This window comes from Numenius arquata, chromosome 23, assembly GCF_964106895.1.
Source record: "Numenius arquata chromosome 23, bNumArq3.hap1.1, whole genome shotgun sequence".
Taxonomy (NCBI): domain Eukaryota; kingdom Metazoa; phylum Chordata; class Aves; order Charadriiformes; family Scolopacidae; genus Numenius; species Numenius arquata.
Window position 1 is genome coordinate 5,483,561 of NC_133598.1, and position 15,579 is coordinate 5,499,139.

Below are 15,579 nucleotides of genomic sequence, written 5' to 3' on the forward strand. Positions count from 1 at the left end.
AGAAGGGAGGAAAATAAAATACTGCAGTGACTAGAGAGGTGGAAAGCAAAGAACACTTCAGTTAAGGAAACAAACCAGCTCCCTTCAGAGCAGCCAGAATAAAGTATTTCTAGGACGCTAAATTCAAATCAATACCTTAAAAGAAATAGTACACAAACTCGACTTAAATTTTAAGTGCTCTCCCCATCTCTGACCAATGATCTTCTCACCCTCCCTTCCCCAGAACACCAGGACGAACACACCTGCACTCGATTTCTGGATTCTTGCCGTTTCCACTTTTCATCTGCCCCTTTGCGCCTGAAGTCTCAGTGGACGAAGTCACCCAGAGCTTGAGTAAAGCTTTCAGAAAGGAGCCCAGATTCCACCACTGCTCTTTTATCTTTGGTCTGTCTAGAACAGTGTCTAGAAGAAAGACATCAGGTAGATGGGCTCCACAGAGCAGAGAGGCTCCATCTCTCTCCCAACCCGCACCAAAAAAAAGGTTTCGCCCGGGCACGGGGTGCGTGGGCCCTGCCATACCCTGGACTCATCAAAGCGCTCCCACAGCTCCACGTTCAGCACGGCCCCAGGGAAAGGGCTCACTGTTTAGGAACAGAAAAGCTGTCAAGAGGATTCGCAGTCTAGATCTCATTCTTTAATCAAATGGAGGAAAAAAAAAAAAATAAAGGAAAAAAAAAAAAAACCAACCAGTGTAGGTGTTTCCAAAAAATAACCTGATGCCACATGCTCCGGCTTTCTAGCATAGTAAGTACCTTTTAAGAGTAGCCTGTCACAAGCTTGGCTTTGTCTAGCATGAAGTCTTCTCGTTCAGCGTTATCCACCAGAGCAGTAAAAGGAGACAGAAGATATCCTGCAGTTCTCTCCGCTCTGGCATTGGTTTGGTTGTCGAGTCTGTCAGGGGTACTCTAGAGTGCGAAGACAGAACATCCCCACGGCTTGGCCTCTCCACCGGCAGCGCAGCTCTAAGCTTTAGAGCAACCTTGAGTGTCTGTCTCTGTCTCGGAGGAGCTGCTCTCAGAGTCTATTTCTGTATTCTCCTGCTGGTGTTTCTCTTGCACCTTCTGCCGAATTCCTTGCAAACGCACTAATAGGGACTGATAGTCAAAGTGGCCTCGTTTTTCACCAAAAGGATCCTGGAAGAAAACCATAGATAAACCTATTAATATAGAGCATTATCCTTCCGGGAAGAGGCAGAAAGGAAAAAGTTGTGTAGGATTTGGGCAACAAATGGTCAAAGACTTGAGGGTTTGTCGTGGTTTAACCCCAGCCGGCAACTAAGCCCCACGTAGCCACTCACCCACTGCCCCCGGTGGGATGGGGGAGAGAATTGGAAAAGCAAGAAAACATGCGTGTTGAGATAAAGACAGTTTAACAAGTGAAGCCAGAGCCACGCACACAAGCGAAGTAAAACAAGGAATTCATTCCCTGCTTCCCATCAGCAGGCGGGTGTTCAGCCGCCCCCAGCACAGCAGGGCTCCATCGCGCCTAATGGGTACTTGGGAAGAAAAATGCCACAACTCCAAACATCCCCCTCTTCCTTCTTCTTCCCCCAGTTTTATCTGCTGAGCATGACGTTATATGGTATGGAATAGCCCTCGGTCAGTTGGAGTCAGCTGTCCTGGCTGTGTCCCCTCCCAGCTTCTTGTGCACCCCCAGCCTAGTCTCTGGTGGGGTGGGGAGCAGAAAAGACCTTGACTCTGTGTAAGCGCTGCGCAGCAGTGACTAAAACATCCCACTATTAATCAACACTGTTTCCAGCACACAGCCCTATATTAGCTACTATGAAGAAAATTAACTCTACCCCAGCCAAAACCAGCACCAGGTTAAATCCCATCTTAGGATGGAGGGGCCCCTGAACTTTCCACTGTCATGGCAGAGGTTGAAGACTTTCTTTTTGGAGTCTCTTTTGGGAATCCTTACAAACCCCAAGCAAACTTCAAAACCAGATGAAAGACCAAGCAGACACGGGTTGGATTTCCACAGCTTTGAGGAAGTAAACTATTTCCACAATTTGGTCTCAGGCCCAAGGAGGCAGGGAAAACACGACCAATGAAAGCCCCTCCTCAAATCCAGAGGCCAAAGACTTGACCACACTTTACATTAGTGCTACAGACCCTTCCCAAACGAATGCATCCCTATTCTCATTTTCAACCCAGGCCCCCAGCTGAGACGTAGCCAAGAGGCAGAAAATCTTTGGAGATTATTTAACATTTGCTGCTTTTATCCCCGTCCCAGGTCGAAGACACGTTGCCAGGGCTATAGAAGGTGGTGGTGGAGTTTACCCTGTCTCATCTGATGGAAATCTTTCGTACAAGTCAATATGTGGCCCCAGAATTAAGAAGGCAACACATCTGGCAAGCACTCAACTGATACTGAGCCTGGAGTGACTTCATTTTAAATACAGGGTAGTGCAGACAACAACAGCATCTCCCCAGCACCTTGTGTTCATGTTTGCTGGGCTACTATTTCCAAGTGAGCAGAAAAACAGACCACGGCAGTCACTGCCCCTGAGAACTGAGCACAACACAGTGATCTTCACAAACCCTGGAGAAATCAACTGAGCCCTGGCTCCTTGAAGAAGAAACAAGAGGGGGGAACAACACCTGACAACCCTCTAATATTAGTCATCAAACTTCACTGCACAGCCTTCAGTCCTCTCCGCAGCTATAAGTCAGGCACTGACCTTCCTTACAGGAATTTCTCACTCCAAACATCAACTCTCCTCCTTTGGGAGCGCTTTCAGTTTATGAATTACACAGCAAGTGACGGCACTGACAGGGAAAAAAAGGGCTCAGAGACATTAAATCAACCACCTCCATCTTTTCTTAGCAGTGGAATTTCTCAATGAGTCAGACAAGAGGTGGCTGATGAGGGAGGAAGACACATCTGTTCATATGCAAATAGCTTGGCAATCTATTCTTTAAAGTCTACTTTCCTGCAGAAACAAGCTCCTGTATTCAACCTGTCTAGATGTGTCTGCCACACTGTCACCGTGCCCCCACCTCTCCCTCCCCCAGTAACTTTTGACTCAGCCACTTTCAATCTCATCTGAGAGAACAAGGAGTGTCAGAGAAAAGTTCATATCAGCTGTATGAGCAAAGGAACCTCAAGAGAAAGAGAAACTCCACCAGTGTCCCAACAGGAAAACACTGCTATGGAATCCAGTTGCCACCAGCATTGGATAACCTGCCTGTGCCCTCCCTGCTTATCGCCAAATCCACATAAAACCAAACTGTACTGGTTCCAGGGCTGAAAGTACAACCTGCTTGCCTGGAGAATGCCTCAGGTCCAGCACTCAAAAATCTAACAGCCTTGAAAACATTGTGTGTGTACTCTGAACTTGGGGAAGGTAGTGTTTTACCCACAGGAATGTCTGAGTTTCATGATTCAAAGTTGGAATATACAGCTCACAGAAAAGATCCAGACCCACCCCATGCACCTGTAGGTGCTGCACATTGTTGCTTGTCACTAATCACACCCCCTTATCTAAGGCAGTGCTTATCTAAGGCTTTCTATCAACAAGAAAATTATCTGCCACCCACCTGCATTGTCTGTCCTTGGAGATAAAGTCTCTCTTTACACACCCCTTCATAGAAGTCATAGTATTCCATGAAGGATTTCTCCATTACGCCCCTGAATGTAAAGAGTCAACAGGAAATGACAACGTTATAACAGTCCCACCATCCCGGGTCACCCCATCCCACCGAATTCCAGTTCCTGTAGTCAGTGTGGACACCCACACAGGGTGTTCCAGACAACTAACAGGGTACAGCGAGGCAGGACGCAGCAAAACAAACTGCAGCATCGCTGCAGCTGAAGAGATTCTGCGCGTGTTTCCACAACAGCTGTGCTCCCCTCCCTCCGAGAGGTCTATTTCCCCCCCCATAAGACAAGGCACATTTATTCTCACACACAAGTCAGAGGATGCAGCCATTGGTCGATGATGCATAATAATGCAGAAGCTGCACATTAACACAGCCTTTGCCGCTGCACAGATCAACCATCCACTTCGGGGGAAATAAAATGACTCTCTGCTGGACCAGGGAGAGTTGAAGACTTGTTCTTCCCTGAAGCAACTCCCAGGAATAGTGGCCAGAGAAGTTTATCCTGCTTCCCCACACCCACTTTCTTATGCTCCCTCCCTCCACGCCTCTTTTCCGTACCGTAAGGGCTCAGGACAGGGACACTTTCCTTCCAGCATGTCACACACTGCTACTCGGATGGTCTCATGCCGAATGCACTCGTTATAGTTCTTGCTGTCCCCGGGGTGCCTCTCCTGGAAACAGAATTTGGGCCAGTGAGTCCACGCGACTGCAACGATGGCTCTTCGTCTCTCCCTCCTGGGCCCGACAAATTTCACTGGTGCACGAACCTACTACAGCTTTGTCTGCGCTGTGTATTCTGAGCTAATTTATACTGCAAACGAAAAGCTGGCAAGATTTTACATGTCTCCAGAGCCTCGGACTCACACAGCTGTAGAGACAGGTCAACTGATAAAGTTAGCACAGAAACCTGCCTCTCTCCAAGATGCTGGAGACCGTGAAAACCTGAGCAGTTTGGTTCCTGCGTGACAATAAGTCCCGAGGAAGCCATTTCAGGAGTCGTGTAGCAGAGAAACGAAGAGCCATCCCATCTCCCCGGCAACTTCTCGAATGCCTCTTGTTCTTCCGTCACCTTACACATACGTGAGCTGAGCAGCCTCCGGCTCAGAGCCGGCTCTCAACTCCCCCTCAAGCTCTGACTGGAGACAGAGCAAGCTGGAAAATAGCCAAGCGACATAACCTACTTCTGTCCCCATTTCCAGAGTGGGATTTGCCACCAGCAGCAAGGTGCGGAGGGAAGAGACAAAAGAGCTGCAGAAGCAAAGATGATCCACCTCAAACTCTCACCTGCTCAAAGCCGGGTTCGTTGTGATAGGGGTTCTCGGTCATCAGGGACTGGATGGAGATGAGGACTGAGGAGATACTCTGTGCTGGGCTCCAGGCAGGCCCGGTCCAAGTGCTGAGGCAGTAAAACAGAAAAACATCAATTAACGATGCGGGACTGGCCCAGTGAGCACCATCCCTCCTACTACCAAAGATCAGAAAGTTTGGGAAACGACATCTACACCTTACAGAAATGCGACAGGAAAAGAAACAGCCGCTACAGATACAGAAAGCCCTGGGCACCGAGAAAGTTTTCAGGGTCCAAGTAGTTTATTCTCTCAACCAAATGAGTACTTCAGCTTGAGCAAGGCAAGAGCGGCTAGTAAACTTCACTCCACTGCTAACACACACAGGGCATCACACATGATGTGTGATGGAGAAGGAAAAGTAACATTTGCAAGCATTTTACAGGGCACTTCACAGCTACAGCTGTCATCTCGCACAGCAGCCTGCAGCAACACAAGCTCCCAGCACCACCAGAAGTCAAAACCAGAACCGAAATCTGATTTTCAAGACTGAAACAAGACCATCACTTGTGCAATCAGACACTCAGCACAAGGATTGCCATCAAAAGCACCAACGGATGCTCTGCTATAGGAACAAGGTGCCTGTTTCATACACAGAGCGGAGCAAAAACCTTTGCACAAAACAGCATAAGCAGAAAAAGCCGTTCTGCTGCTCGCCCTTAATATCCTAGTTCCAGATACAGACCTGTCTCCCTGTGAGCTGAACAAGGATGTGCTGACCCACATATGCTCTTCCTAAATCCTTTCATTTGCAGCTCCCTCTGCGCTTCCCATTTCTGCTAAGGCCAAGGCTCTTTGTTCGCTCTTCAATAATTTAGTTTCCACGCCAGGGCTACAATTGCAAGAGCAACAAGGAGGCTCGTGTGGGAGCCGCTGGGCATTACAGACCCCTGAGATATGGCCGTACCCTACGCACCTCAGCGCTCTGCTGTTGGCATCCAGCTCACTGGATGAGGAAGACTCCTCATGGCGAGGAAGGTGTTTCCTGGCACAACCCGTCTCTCACCCAGCCCCGAGGCCAGGATCTATCAGCTGATGGCTATCAGCTACTTGGACCAGCTTTGGTGCAAGTGGCACACGCACAGCGCTGCTGAAACCAGCCCAGCAAAGGCAGCCTTAGAACCACACCAGCGCTCAGACTCTTGCCGGTTGCTCAAATCCCTACAGCAACTCAAGCCATCACTGTCCCCTCCTCACCCGGCTGCCGTCACTGTCCCTCTGCAGCAGGAGGAACTCTGTACTAACACCCCAGCTGCACCAGTCCAGAGTTTCCGCAAAAAGCCTTTCTTTACCGGCAACCAAAACCATCACGGCTAGGGTTGGGAATATCCCACCATGGCCAGGCTTCCTCTGGCAGAACCATTCAATCCATCGGGACTTTCACACGTTTAAAAACCAAGCAGGTGAATAATAACAAGCGTTTTTGCAGCGGAGCCTGTTTGGACAGGCAGGACGGGAGCGGCGCTTGTAAACCGTTCCCCCCCACCGCTATACTCTGTGTAGGTGGAAGCCCAGAGCAAGTCGAATGGCTCTCAAGGAAGTTCTTAGCGGCTTTTAATTTTATTTATTTATTTTTAAACCCACACAGAGAGAGGAAATTAAAACCACAAAACTCTACATTCAAACAAGGTTAAAGATCAGGCTGCAAAGCGCAAAAGCGGAAGAAAGTGCCGGGGCTGAGGCTTCGCAGGGGGAAGCAGGAGGAAAGCGGCAGCGTCCGCTGAACGTCGTGCTTCCCCTGCTCCCTTCTCAGGTGCGTTTAAAGACAAGTTAGACTCTTATTTCAGTAGAGGAATTTGTGCTGCTTTACGGCTCCGATTCCGCACACGGCTCCACAGAAGCATAAAGGTGCATCCAAGCACAGGTCTGGGGCAAGAAGAGGGCACAACGCGCCGAGAAGGATGCGTGAGGCGGAACACAGCCTGCAGCCGCCTCCTGATTTCCCATCAAAAGAGCCAAAGTCTCCTCTTACCCTAGAATACTCAGGCAGACTTTCCCATTGCGGTAGAAGTTGGGGTTAAACCTCACTGTGTTATTTCCCGTTGTCATCAGTTTGACCCGCAGTGGGTGGATGGGATAATCTGGAGGACAGCGAAACAGGAACAAGAAGAAACCCCCTTCATAAGGCGTGTCAAATGGGCCTGTGATCAATGCATGAATCTGGAAAACAAAAGCCCGTCTTGCGCACCACTTCAAAATTGTGCAGCACCGACAAATCCTCAACAAAGCCAACCGAAGGCGAGAAACCTCCACCCAAGGCAGCAGCACGGAGGCAGCAGCGGCTTCCACACGCCATGTGCTGGCCACACTTAACCCTCCCCTCCTCCTTCCCTCGTTAGCCGGGGGGGCCGCTGCTGCGCACTTCTCTCCCCTCCGCCACGCTCAATGTGCAAAGCGGGTTTCCATCGCAAGGTTTGGCCAGAATCCACAACAGCTGCCTCCCATACATCTCTATAGAGCCCAAACCAGGCTGAATCACAGTTCAGCTGGTAAGCTAGGCTTTAAAAAAAAAAAAAGAGAGTAAGATTTCAAATATGAAAAAAAAAAATCTAATTTTAGAAAGAAAAAAAAAAATTCAGAATTTCTGCCAAAACTAGAGCATTCCTCAATTTTATGGTCTCATGCTGATTTGGTCTTATTGAAACCAATCACTCAATTTCCTGTGCCAGGATCCAGAATTAAGACCCTATTCTCTCCATGCTAATTACCCTCAAAGATCCCGATTGTATACCAGGAAATCTACTCCCTTTGGGCTATTTTGGAAGCTCCCTCCCCAAGTGATCCGAGGACTCTCCTTTAACGATCCTCTTACCTCCCCGGGATTTCAGTTAAACGCCCCAAGGCTGGTGTTTCCTACAAACCTGCATTTCCCTTGAAGGGCGTTTTGGCACTTTCAGCCTCCGAGGCTGAGGGAAGGCAGAGCTGCAGGGAAGTGTCCCAGGAAGGAGCTGGTTGTGCAGAGACACTCCCTTTGCGCTGCCTTCAAAAACCCAGGGGGGTTCTAATCCAGGCAGGCGCTTACCTGGGAGGTAATTTGGGGGGTGCCAGGGGGGTGGGAGAAGTGTGCAGCAGAGGAAAAACCAAAGCAACCTCGCACCCGGGCACACACGGCTCTCAGAAACCAGCAGAGCGACACTGGCTGGAGAAAGGGCAGCACCAGCCAAGAAACACACTGGATCAAGAACGTTTGTTTGAGCAACCTCTGCCTCCCAGCTCACTGCGCTCTCTCTGACATAATCGGAAATTCCCAGTCCTGGAAAACCCCCAAGAGCCAGGAGGGGAAGAACGGGAGCAGGAGAGGGCCCCCTGTGTCCCCCAGGAGCAGGTCTGCTGGAGGGGATGTGGTGAGAGCTGTGACGTGGGTCAGACCTACACGCAACCCTGGGACCTGCGAGAACCCATCGGGACAGTGCCTGGGTGCAGGGACACGTCTCTCTACCAGCTCACCATTAAACATCTCCAGGTTCCACAGGATTATAGACACTCCAGCACTGCTTGTAGCTAACGGACATTTCTCATTTCCAGCTTCTCTGAGAAGCCCCCCATGGCCAACAGCTTTCCATGGAGCTCTCTCTTCTTTGAGGTGCTCTATTGATTGCTTTCAAGCACCAGTAGGATGAAACGAGCTGGATCAGCACCCACTGGTTCACAGGGCCACCAAAGCAGAGCTGGTTTTATCTGTGGAAGCTCCTCAGACTCCTGTGATGGTATCTCTCCACAGAGCCAGTTTCCTTGAGAGCCTCCTCCCATTTTAAATGCAGCCCATCTCAATGTCACCGAGAAAACTGGAGCCTCCTGCTCTTGCAAGACTCACCCTGATTTTTCTCAAAGCATTAAGGGAATACTCCGTTTGGGCAAACCCTCACAGCAGCCATCAATGGCATCATACAGAGAAACGGAAAGTTGAACCAGCTCCAAATCTTCTCTTACCTTGGTCATGTCATGGGGATCAGGCACAACAAACATTCCCGGGGGCGGTTCCTTGTAAATGGACATGATATCCCTGAAGAAAGGAAACAGGAATTAGTCAAGATCTCCCTTGGCGTTCATCAGCCTTCGAGGCACGGAACGTTCTAGACAACACATCTGTGCAGGGATGCAAAGGGGCAGACTTTTAAGATGGAAATTTGCAAGTCATAAAGAGCTCGACATTTTTCTTTCGCCTCTGACTGTTTGCTGGCCGAGCTCTTTCAACTTAGCCCCAAAAATAGTTGAGGCATTTCAAGAGCACAAGCAGCATCCAATGAATCAATACATGAAGCACCAGAGCGAGCGCACCCTGACTATACGCTGCCTTGGGTTTTACCACAGATCGGTTCCAGGGCATAGAACTTCAGCCATAAACTTCCCCTAAGGTAGTCGCTTAGAAGTTCTCTTATGTGAATTTTGTTGTTTAAAGGATGACTTTCCCTCTCTGTGTTTTCCCCTCTTCACACTCAGACTATTTACAGAATCACTTTTCGTACACCCCGTCATTTGTTTTCTCCAAACACACCGTGATTCAAGTGCCTTTGAGAACGTTCCTGCTCTGACCAACTTGGGTTTAATCAGGCAGCAGGTTCGGGGGTTGTTAGGATGCACATACACACACACACACACACACGCGCGCGCGCGCGACTTGAGCACAATGGCCTTGTTTCCTTAGGAACTCAGACCATACGAACTGAAAAAAAAAACCCTCCAACAAATCACCTACAACTCCGTGCAGTTTACAGACAAACCGAACGGCACCCATTCCCCTTCATCGCCCAAAAAAACCTCCGGAGCCGGGTCGAGCTCCAGGACAAGCTCCCCCCTCGACCTTCCCGTTTGGGAAGCAACCAGAGCTCTGAGAGGTTTCAGGGTGAGAACCAAGTGCGAGAGCAAGAGGAGAGCCTCGCCTTCCTGCCTACCGTTGTGAAGTCACTGCTTTTGGCGCGTGGATTGGAAAGTGCCCAAAGATCTGGTGCCATCTTTGGAAGGCATTATACAAGCTCCAGAACAAGGATGAGCAAGAGCCTGGCAGGCAACGATACTCGCTCCCAAGGAAGAGGAAGAAGTTGTTGAAACGGCGCCAGCCCGGCTAACAATACGAGACCATATTGCTCGTTATATCAAAGGTTATCGACACGCCAGGTTTAACCAGATGATCCTTCAAAGGGTCAGAGCAGCCAAACGGCTGGGCACCAGCAGGAAGGACGATGGCTACGGGCAGGTTTAGGATAAACATCTTAATTCGACCGTTGATGGGGACTGAGAAGCCTCTGCTCCCCTCCCCGTTTAACCGCGCCTCCAAGGAGCAGCCAACGACGCCGAGGGCAGGATCAGAGCCATGAGCCAAGGAGCTCCGCTGCCAAATGCAACGGCAGATGGAGAAAGAGACCCCGGATGGGGGTACGGGGACCCACAGCTCCAGGGCGGGCAAGGCGTGAGACTCCATCCTCACCCAAGCACCTGGGCAAGGAGAGCCCCGGGGCACGGCAGGGACTGAGGCCTGTCCCCAGGAGAGCCCCGGGGCACAACACACACCGGGGCCTGTCCCCGGAAGAGCCCTGGGGCACCTGAGGGGGGAACCAGGCCCTGTACCCAGGAAAGCCCCGGGGCACCGTACCGGGGGGGGATTCGGGGCCTCTATCCGGGACAGTCCCGGGGTAACGGGGGGGACCGGGCCCCGTCCCCAGGCCCGAACCCATGTCTCCAGGGCCGCTGGTGAGGCCCAGGGGACAGGTACCGCCTCGAGGGTACCGGCGACGAGCCAAGCATCTCTGCCGCGTTCCGAGCCTCGGCTCCGGGCCCTCAGCACCCCCAGCGGAGGCCGGGGCAGGGCGGCGGAGGTTCCTCGGCCCGCACCGGGCCCGGGGCAGGAAGGGTCTCTCACCGTTTGATCCGCAGGAGACAGGCCGGGCTGGGCCGCTCGCTGTCCCAGTCGCCGCTGACCGTGGGGTCCCAGAAGGCGGAGTGCGTGAGGAGCGCGGCCCCCGCCGCTGCCGCCGCCGCCGCGATGGGGGCCCCGCCGCTCCCCGGGGCGACGCCGGCGCCCGGCGTCGCAGCGCCGAAGCCCGCCGCCGCCCACAGCTCGGCGGGGATGAAGACGCCGGGGCTCCCCGCGCCGCCGCCCGGGCCGGCCGAGGCGCTGCCGCTGCCCGCCGCCGCCGCCGCCAGCACAGCGGCCGGGGCCGCCTCCTCGGCGGCCGGACTCTCCGCCATTCCGCGCCCGGCCTCGGGGAACGCCGCTTCCGGGACTCCGCACCAGCGAGTCCGCCGGCCAGAGCGGCCCCCGCCCCGCGCCTCCACCACCGATCGCCGGCCAGAGCGGCGCCTCCCCCGCTCCCACTGCCGGCACAAACTCCCCCCAGCCACCATAGAGTTTCCCCGCCCCCTGCCATAGAGACGCCTCGTCCTAGGCTAGAGCGTCTCGCTGGGAGCGGCGCCCCCCCCCTGCTGCGCCGGAGGTCCCGCCGTCTGGAGGCAACAGAAATACCAGTTTGGGGCTTTTTGGGTTGAAAAAAAGCTCCGGCGGGGAGCGGCTGCTGCAACGGGCGGAGCCCAGCGGCCCTCAGCCTGCGGAGACACGGCAGGGCAGCGCCTCGGCGGCTCGAGCGAGCAGAGAGTGAAGGAGGGAGCGGTTTTAGTGCCAAGGTCACGTCTGCTTTGCCAGGGATACGGCAGCAACGCCGGCTATTTACGCGGGATTTTGTATAGGAAAGGGAGAATAAACGTAACTAGCTGAGACGCAGGTAACGGGAGTGTTTTCCTGACACGCTGCCAGCTCCAACCCGCTCCCAACACCCAGAGAAGGTTGCCCCCAGGCAGGGTTACGCGGCCGTCCCCAGGCAGAGGGTTTCTCCTCTCCGGTGCAGCCAGCGAGTCCCCCTGGAGCCGTGGTTTCACAGAAGGGTTCGAGCTGGAAGGGACCTTAAAGATCATCTAGTTCCTGCCCTGGGCAGAGACACCCCCCACTAGACCAGGTTTCCCCCAAAAGTCTCAGGAACAGGGTGGGTTTTGGTGGGGGTTTTTTGAGTGAAACTCTTCTCCCCCCCTTCCCCTCCGTGGGTGCAGCTCCAACGTGCACAGAGCAGCGCCCGCTCCCTGTTCCTATCCCCCAGGAAGTCACAGCCACACTTCAGGAGGCTTTAAGGACACAGAGTCACTGCATTAATTCAATTAACTAAAGCAGATAACCAGCTGAGCTCCCCCAGCACCCACCTCCCTTAAAAGACACAGCTCTCCTACCACAGCCTCCAAGATCGGGGTTAGATTTTAGCATTTCTCCTCCCTAAAATACTGCAGGCTCTGAAACAGCTGAAGTATGGAACTGGTAGGGGAAGAAATAGAACTCATTTGTGTAAAGCGATGCTTTGAGGAGGCAGAGGAACAGCGTGACCTTGAAATCAGCTCTTCTTTGGGCAAGAAGACACCTGGGAGGATACGGCAGCGCCTGTCCCTGTGCACTCACGGGGGATTTAGTTCTGAAAGCTCCACTGACACACTCACCTGCACCCCTCACCTTTATTACATACTGTAAAAAACAAATAAAAAAAAGGCAGCAGAGCATTTTTAACACCAGCATGGGGAAAAAACAACCCTTTCTCAGCTCATCCAGAAGAATTTCCTTTACTGGAGCAACGTTGTTGGGATTTTTGCATAGATTTGAGCTGTTTTGAGGACATCCTCTCCCATCTCTAGCTGACTTCACGTTAGTTTTCCTCCCACCGTTTCTTATTCCCCTTCTCCTGTATCAGTGGGTACCCCCATCCATCACCCTCTTCAACCAATACACCAGTTTCTCCAAGTAATTCCCCACCACTGGGCCAGAACATAAGAAAAAAAAAATAAAGAAAGGAAAGAAAAAAAAATAAAATAAAGCCACCAGTTTATTTAGAGAAATCTTTTCTTTAATTGTCAGTCTGGAACGCTCTGATGGAAGCAGACTCAAACCGCAGAGGACAGAGTGATGGAAGCCGCAGCCAGGACCAGAAGTTGTCACATAGCAAAGAGGATAAGGAATGCCACCATCAAACAGAAGAGCCCCATGGCCTCGGACAGGGCAAAGCCCAGGATGGCATAGGAGAAGAGCTGCTGCTTGAGAGATGGATTCCTGGATGTTGGACAAGGGAGGGAACACACCAGAGAGAGAAGGGGAGGAAAAAAAAGAAAAAAAGAAAAAAAAAAGGATCCACAGTGAGAAAAAACAATGCCAAACCAGAGCCCGTATCGCAGGAAACCAGGATTATGTCACACAGGCAACAGATTTTGGAGCACAAACCACATTTATGGCAGGCAGCCACTGGCTGGAATGAGAAAGCCGGATTTTCTCCCTGGTTTTAGTGACAAGTTGAACCCTGAAGGCTCGTTTCACCTGCCCTGGTGGTACCAAGCAACAGCTCCCGCTAACAACTGGTGCTCCATTCCTTCTAGAGGCAGAGCTGCACAGAGCAGCTCCATCCTTCAGAAGTACAGGGTGGATTCAAACAATTCAGGTGCTTTCTTATTTATTTTAATAGAATAGTGGATTATAACAACCATTTTATATTCCAAGGAGGACTGCTTCAGTTAAACACAGTATCTACATGCTACACGTGTAGAGCTGGACATATATTCCAGAGAAAGCTCTTCTAATCTACTAAATTTAGTGCTGGAAGAAGGGAATAAATTCAAGCCAGGCTGGCACCTTCCTTACCTGGCATAGCCAATGATCAAGCTGCCAAACACCGTCCCAATACCCGCTCCTGAACCGGCCACCCCGACCGTGGCAGCACCGGCACCGATGAATTTAGCAGCAGTGTCGATATCCCTGGAAACGGCACTGGTTTGGAACTCGCGGCGGGTCAGCTGTGGAGGGGAAACACCAGCTGGCTGTGGGGTACAGGAGAAGAAACATGCCAATGACACTTTTAATCATAAATGTAAGACTTGAATAAAACGCAATCATCGTTTATCCTCTCCTCAAGGCAGAGCAAGATGTGCCAAGCCGGATAAGCCATCACCAATTTGGGCTAGGAGCTCTATTTCCATACTAGCCATCCTCTTGAGATGCAAGCTTGCTCCCTCCATCTCAGGAGGAACCATCAAACATCACAAGCAGCAAGTACAGAAATACGTGAGCCCATTTACCACACACGAGTCTCACCTGTACAGTCTGAGCCTCAGGCCTGCTGAAAACAGACACCGAAACTGGTCTGGCCAGAGCCCTGGAACAGCATCGGAACTGCAGCAAAACACAGAGAGTTAACTCCTGGAGTCAGATGCATTCGCAGTCATCCTCAGGAAAGAGCAGTTATCATATGAAAAACCATCTTACAATTTTTTAAAACACCTCAAGAATGAAACAAGACTAAAAAGCGAAGGCAGTACGCGTGTGTAGGATACTGCTATTTTAGCCAGTTGGATTAAGTCCACGAGCCACAGTATCACAGAGCACACACCGCAGCACGGCGAGTCTTGTACCCCCAACAGCAATTCAGGCGCTATTGCAATTCCACATATTCCCTTCCTTTTTCACACCTTGAGAGAAAGCGATTGAGCTTGAGAGGCGATTGAGCACCGCTGCGAGAATCAGCTTATCTTTAGAGAATCCCTTGGACCTGCAGTTCATTGCACACCTTCCAAGATGGTAGGTCTCACCCTCCCGGTCACCAGAGGTCACCTTGTTCCCCCTCCTTGTTAAATGCACGGTAAAACCGACCCCCCACGAGCCCACCTCAGCCGAGGGTGTCCAGGGCAGCCTTTTCAACCAAGCACCACAGAGAAAGGCTTCACAATCATCTATCCCCGCTAAGTATCAGTACACTCCTCTGAAAAGAGAGGTGACTTACCAGGGCCGGGGAGCTGAGGAGAGCCAAAGGAGCCTGCATTTTGATTAACCTAAAACAAATGAAAAAAAATACAAGAAGAAAAGGAATTGGGAATCTCAACGCTACAGCCACCAGCCAGCATCCCCCTCCCAGGGCTGACACGCACCGGGTCCCTCTGCAGTCGCATCCCCGAGCTGCGCCCGAAGCTTTTCCCCACCGCCCCCACGCCCGGCTCCGGCTGCCCCCGCCGCCCTCCCTCGGTTAATCCCCGCCTGGGCCCTTTCCAGGGCGGACTCGGCGCCGCGCACATTCCTCCTCCCTTCCCCGACTCGGTCGAAGCCCCCACCAAGGACCACCAGGGCCCGCCCGACCCCCGGGGGGTATGTGGGGACAGCGGAGGCGCCGCCGCTCCCCGCGCCCTCCCTGGCTGCCGCCTCCCACCGAAGGGCACGACACGGCCTGGCCCCAGGCCCATCGCCCGCCCGGGCCCGGCGCTACCCCGGTGCCGGCGGGGGTGTGGTGGGGCCCGGCGGGGCCCGGAGCGGGGCCCCACCTGCGCGGGGTCCGCTCGGGGCTGCGGCGGCGGCGTCTGTGAGAGGAACCCGGCGCCCCCGCCCCGCTCACCTTGCCGTGTCCCCCCCGCGTCCTCCGCGCTCATTGGCTGCCGCCACGCACGGCGTACGGCGCGCGGCACACCGGGAACAACATCCGCGCTCCCCATTGGCTGCGGCCCAGCCAGTACCTCCCGCCAGCATCCGGGACAGCGCGACGGGCGGTGTCGCAGCGCGGGCCGCCATTGGTTGGTTCGTTCCCCTGCGTGCTCGCTGATTGGCTGGCGACCTGGAGGTCTTCCAG

The 15,579-nt window shown here is 52.8% G+C and overlaps 2 protein-coding genes across 2 annotated transcripts; both read right to left on the reverse strand.

The window, feature by feature from the left end:
• Window positions 1–962: 962 nt before the first annotated feature.
• Window positions 963–11,137, reverse strand: UBE2Z (ubiquitin conjugating enzyme E2 Z). Its single transcript, XM_074162780.1, has 7 exons — window positions 10,809–11,137; window positions 8,882–8,954; window positions 6,924–7,111; window positions 4,890–5,001; window positions 4,164–4,276; window positions 3,543–3,633; window positions 963–1,133 (listed from the first exon to the last, which is right to left on the reverse strand). The coding sequence occupies exons 1-7, from the start codon at window positions 11,135–11,137 to the stop codon at window positions 963–965; spliced, it is 1,077 nt and encodes a 358-aa protein (XP_074018881.1).
• Window positions 11,138–12,423: 1,286 nt separating this feature from the next.
• ATP5MC1 (ATP synthase membrane subunit c locus 1) lies at window positions 12,424–15,445 on the reverse strand. Its single transcript, XM_074162676.1, is given in 6 exon segments — window positions 12,424–13,028; window positions 13,611–13,786; window positions 14,061–14,138; window positions 14,746–14,794; window positions 15,349–15,413; window positions 15,416–15,445. Coding segments are annotated over 6 exon segments (513 nt in total). The 3' UTR covers window positions 12,424–12,913.
• Window positions 15,446–15,579: the final 134 nt, after the last annotated feature.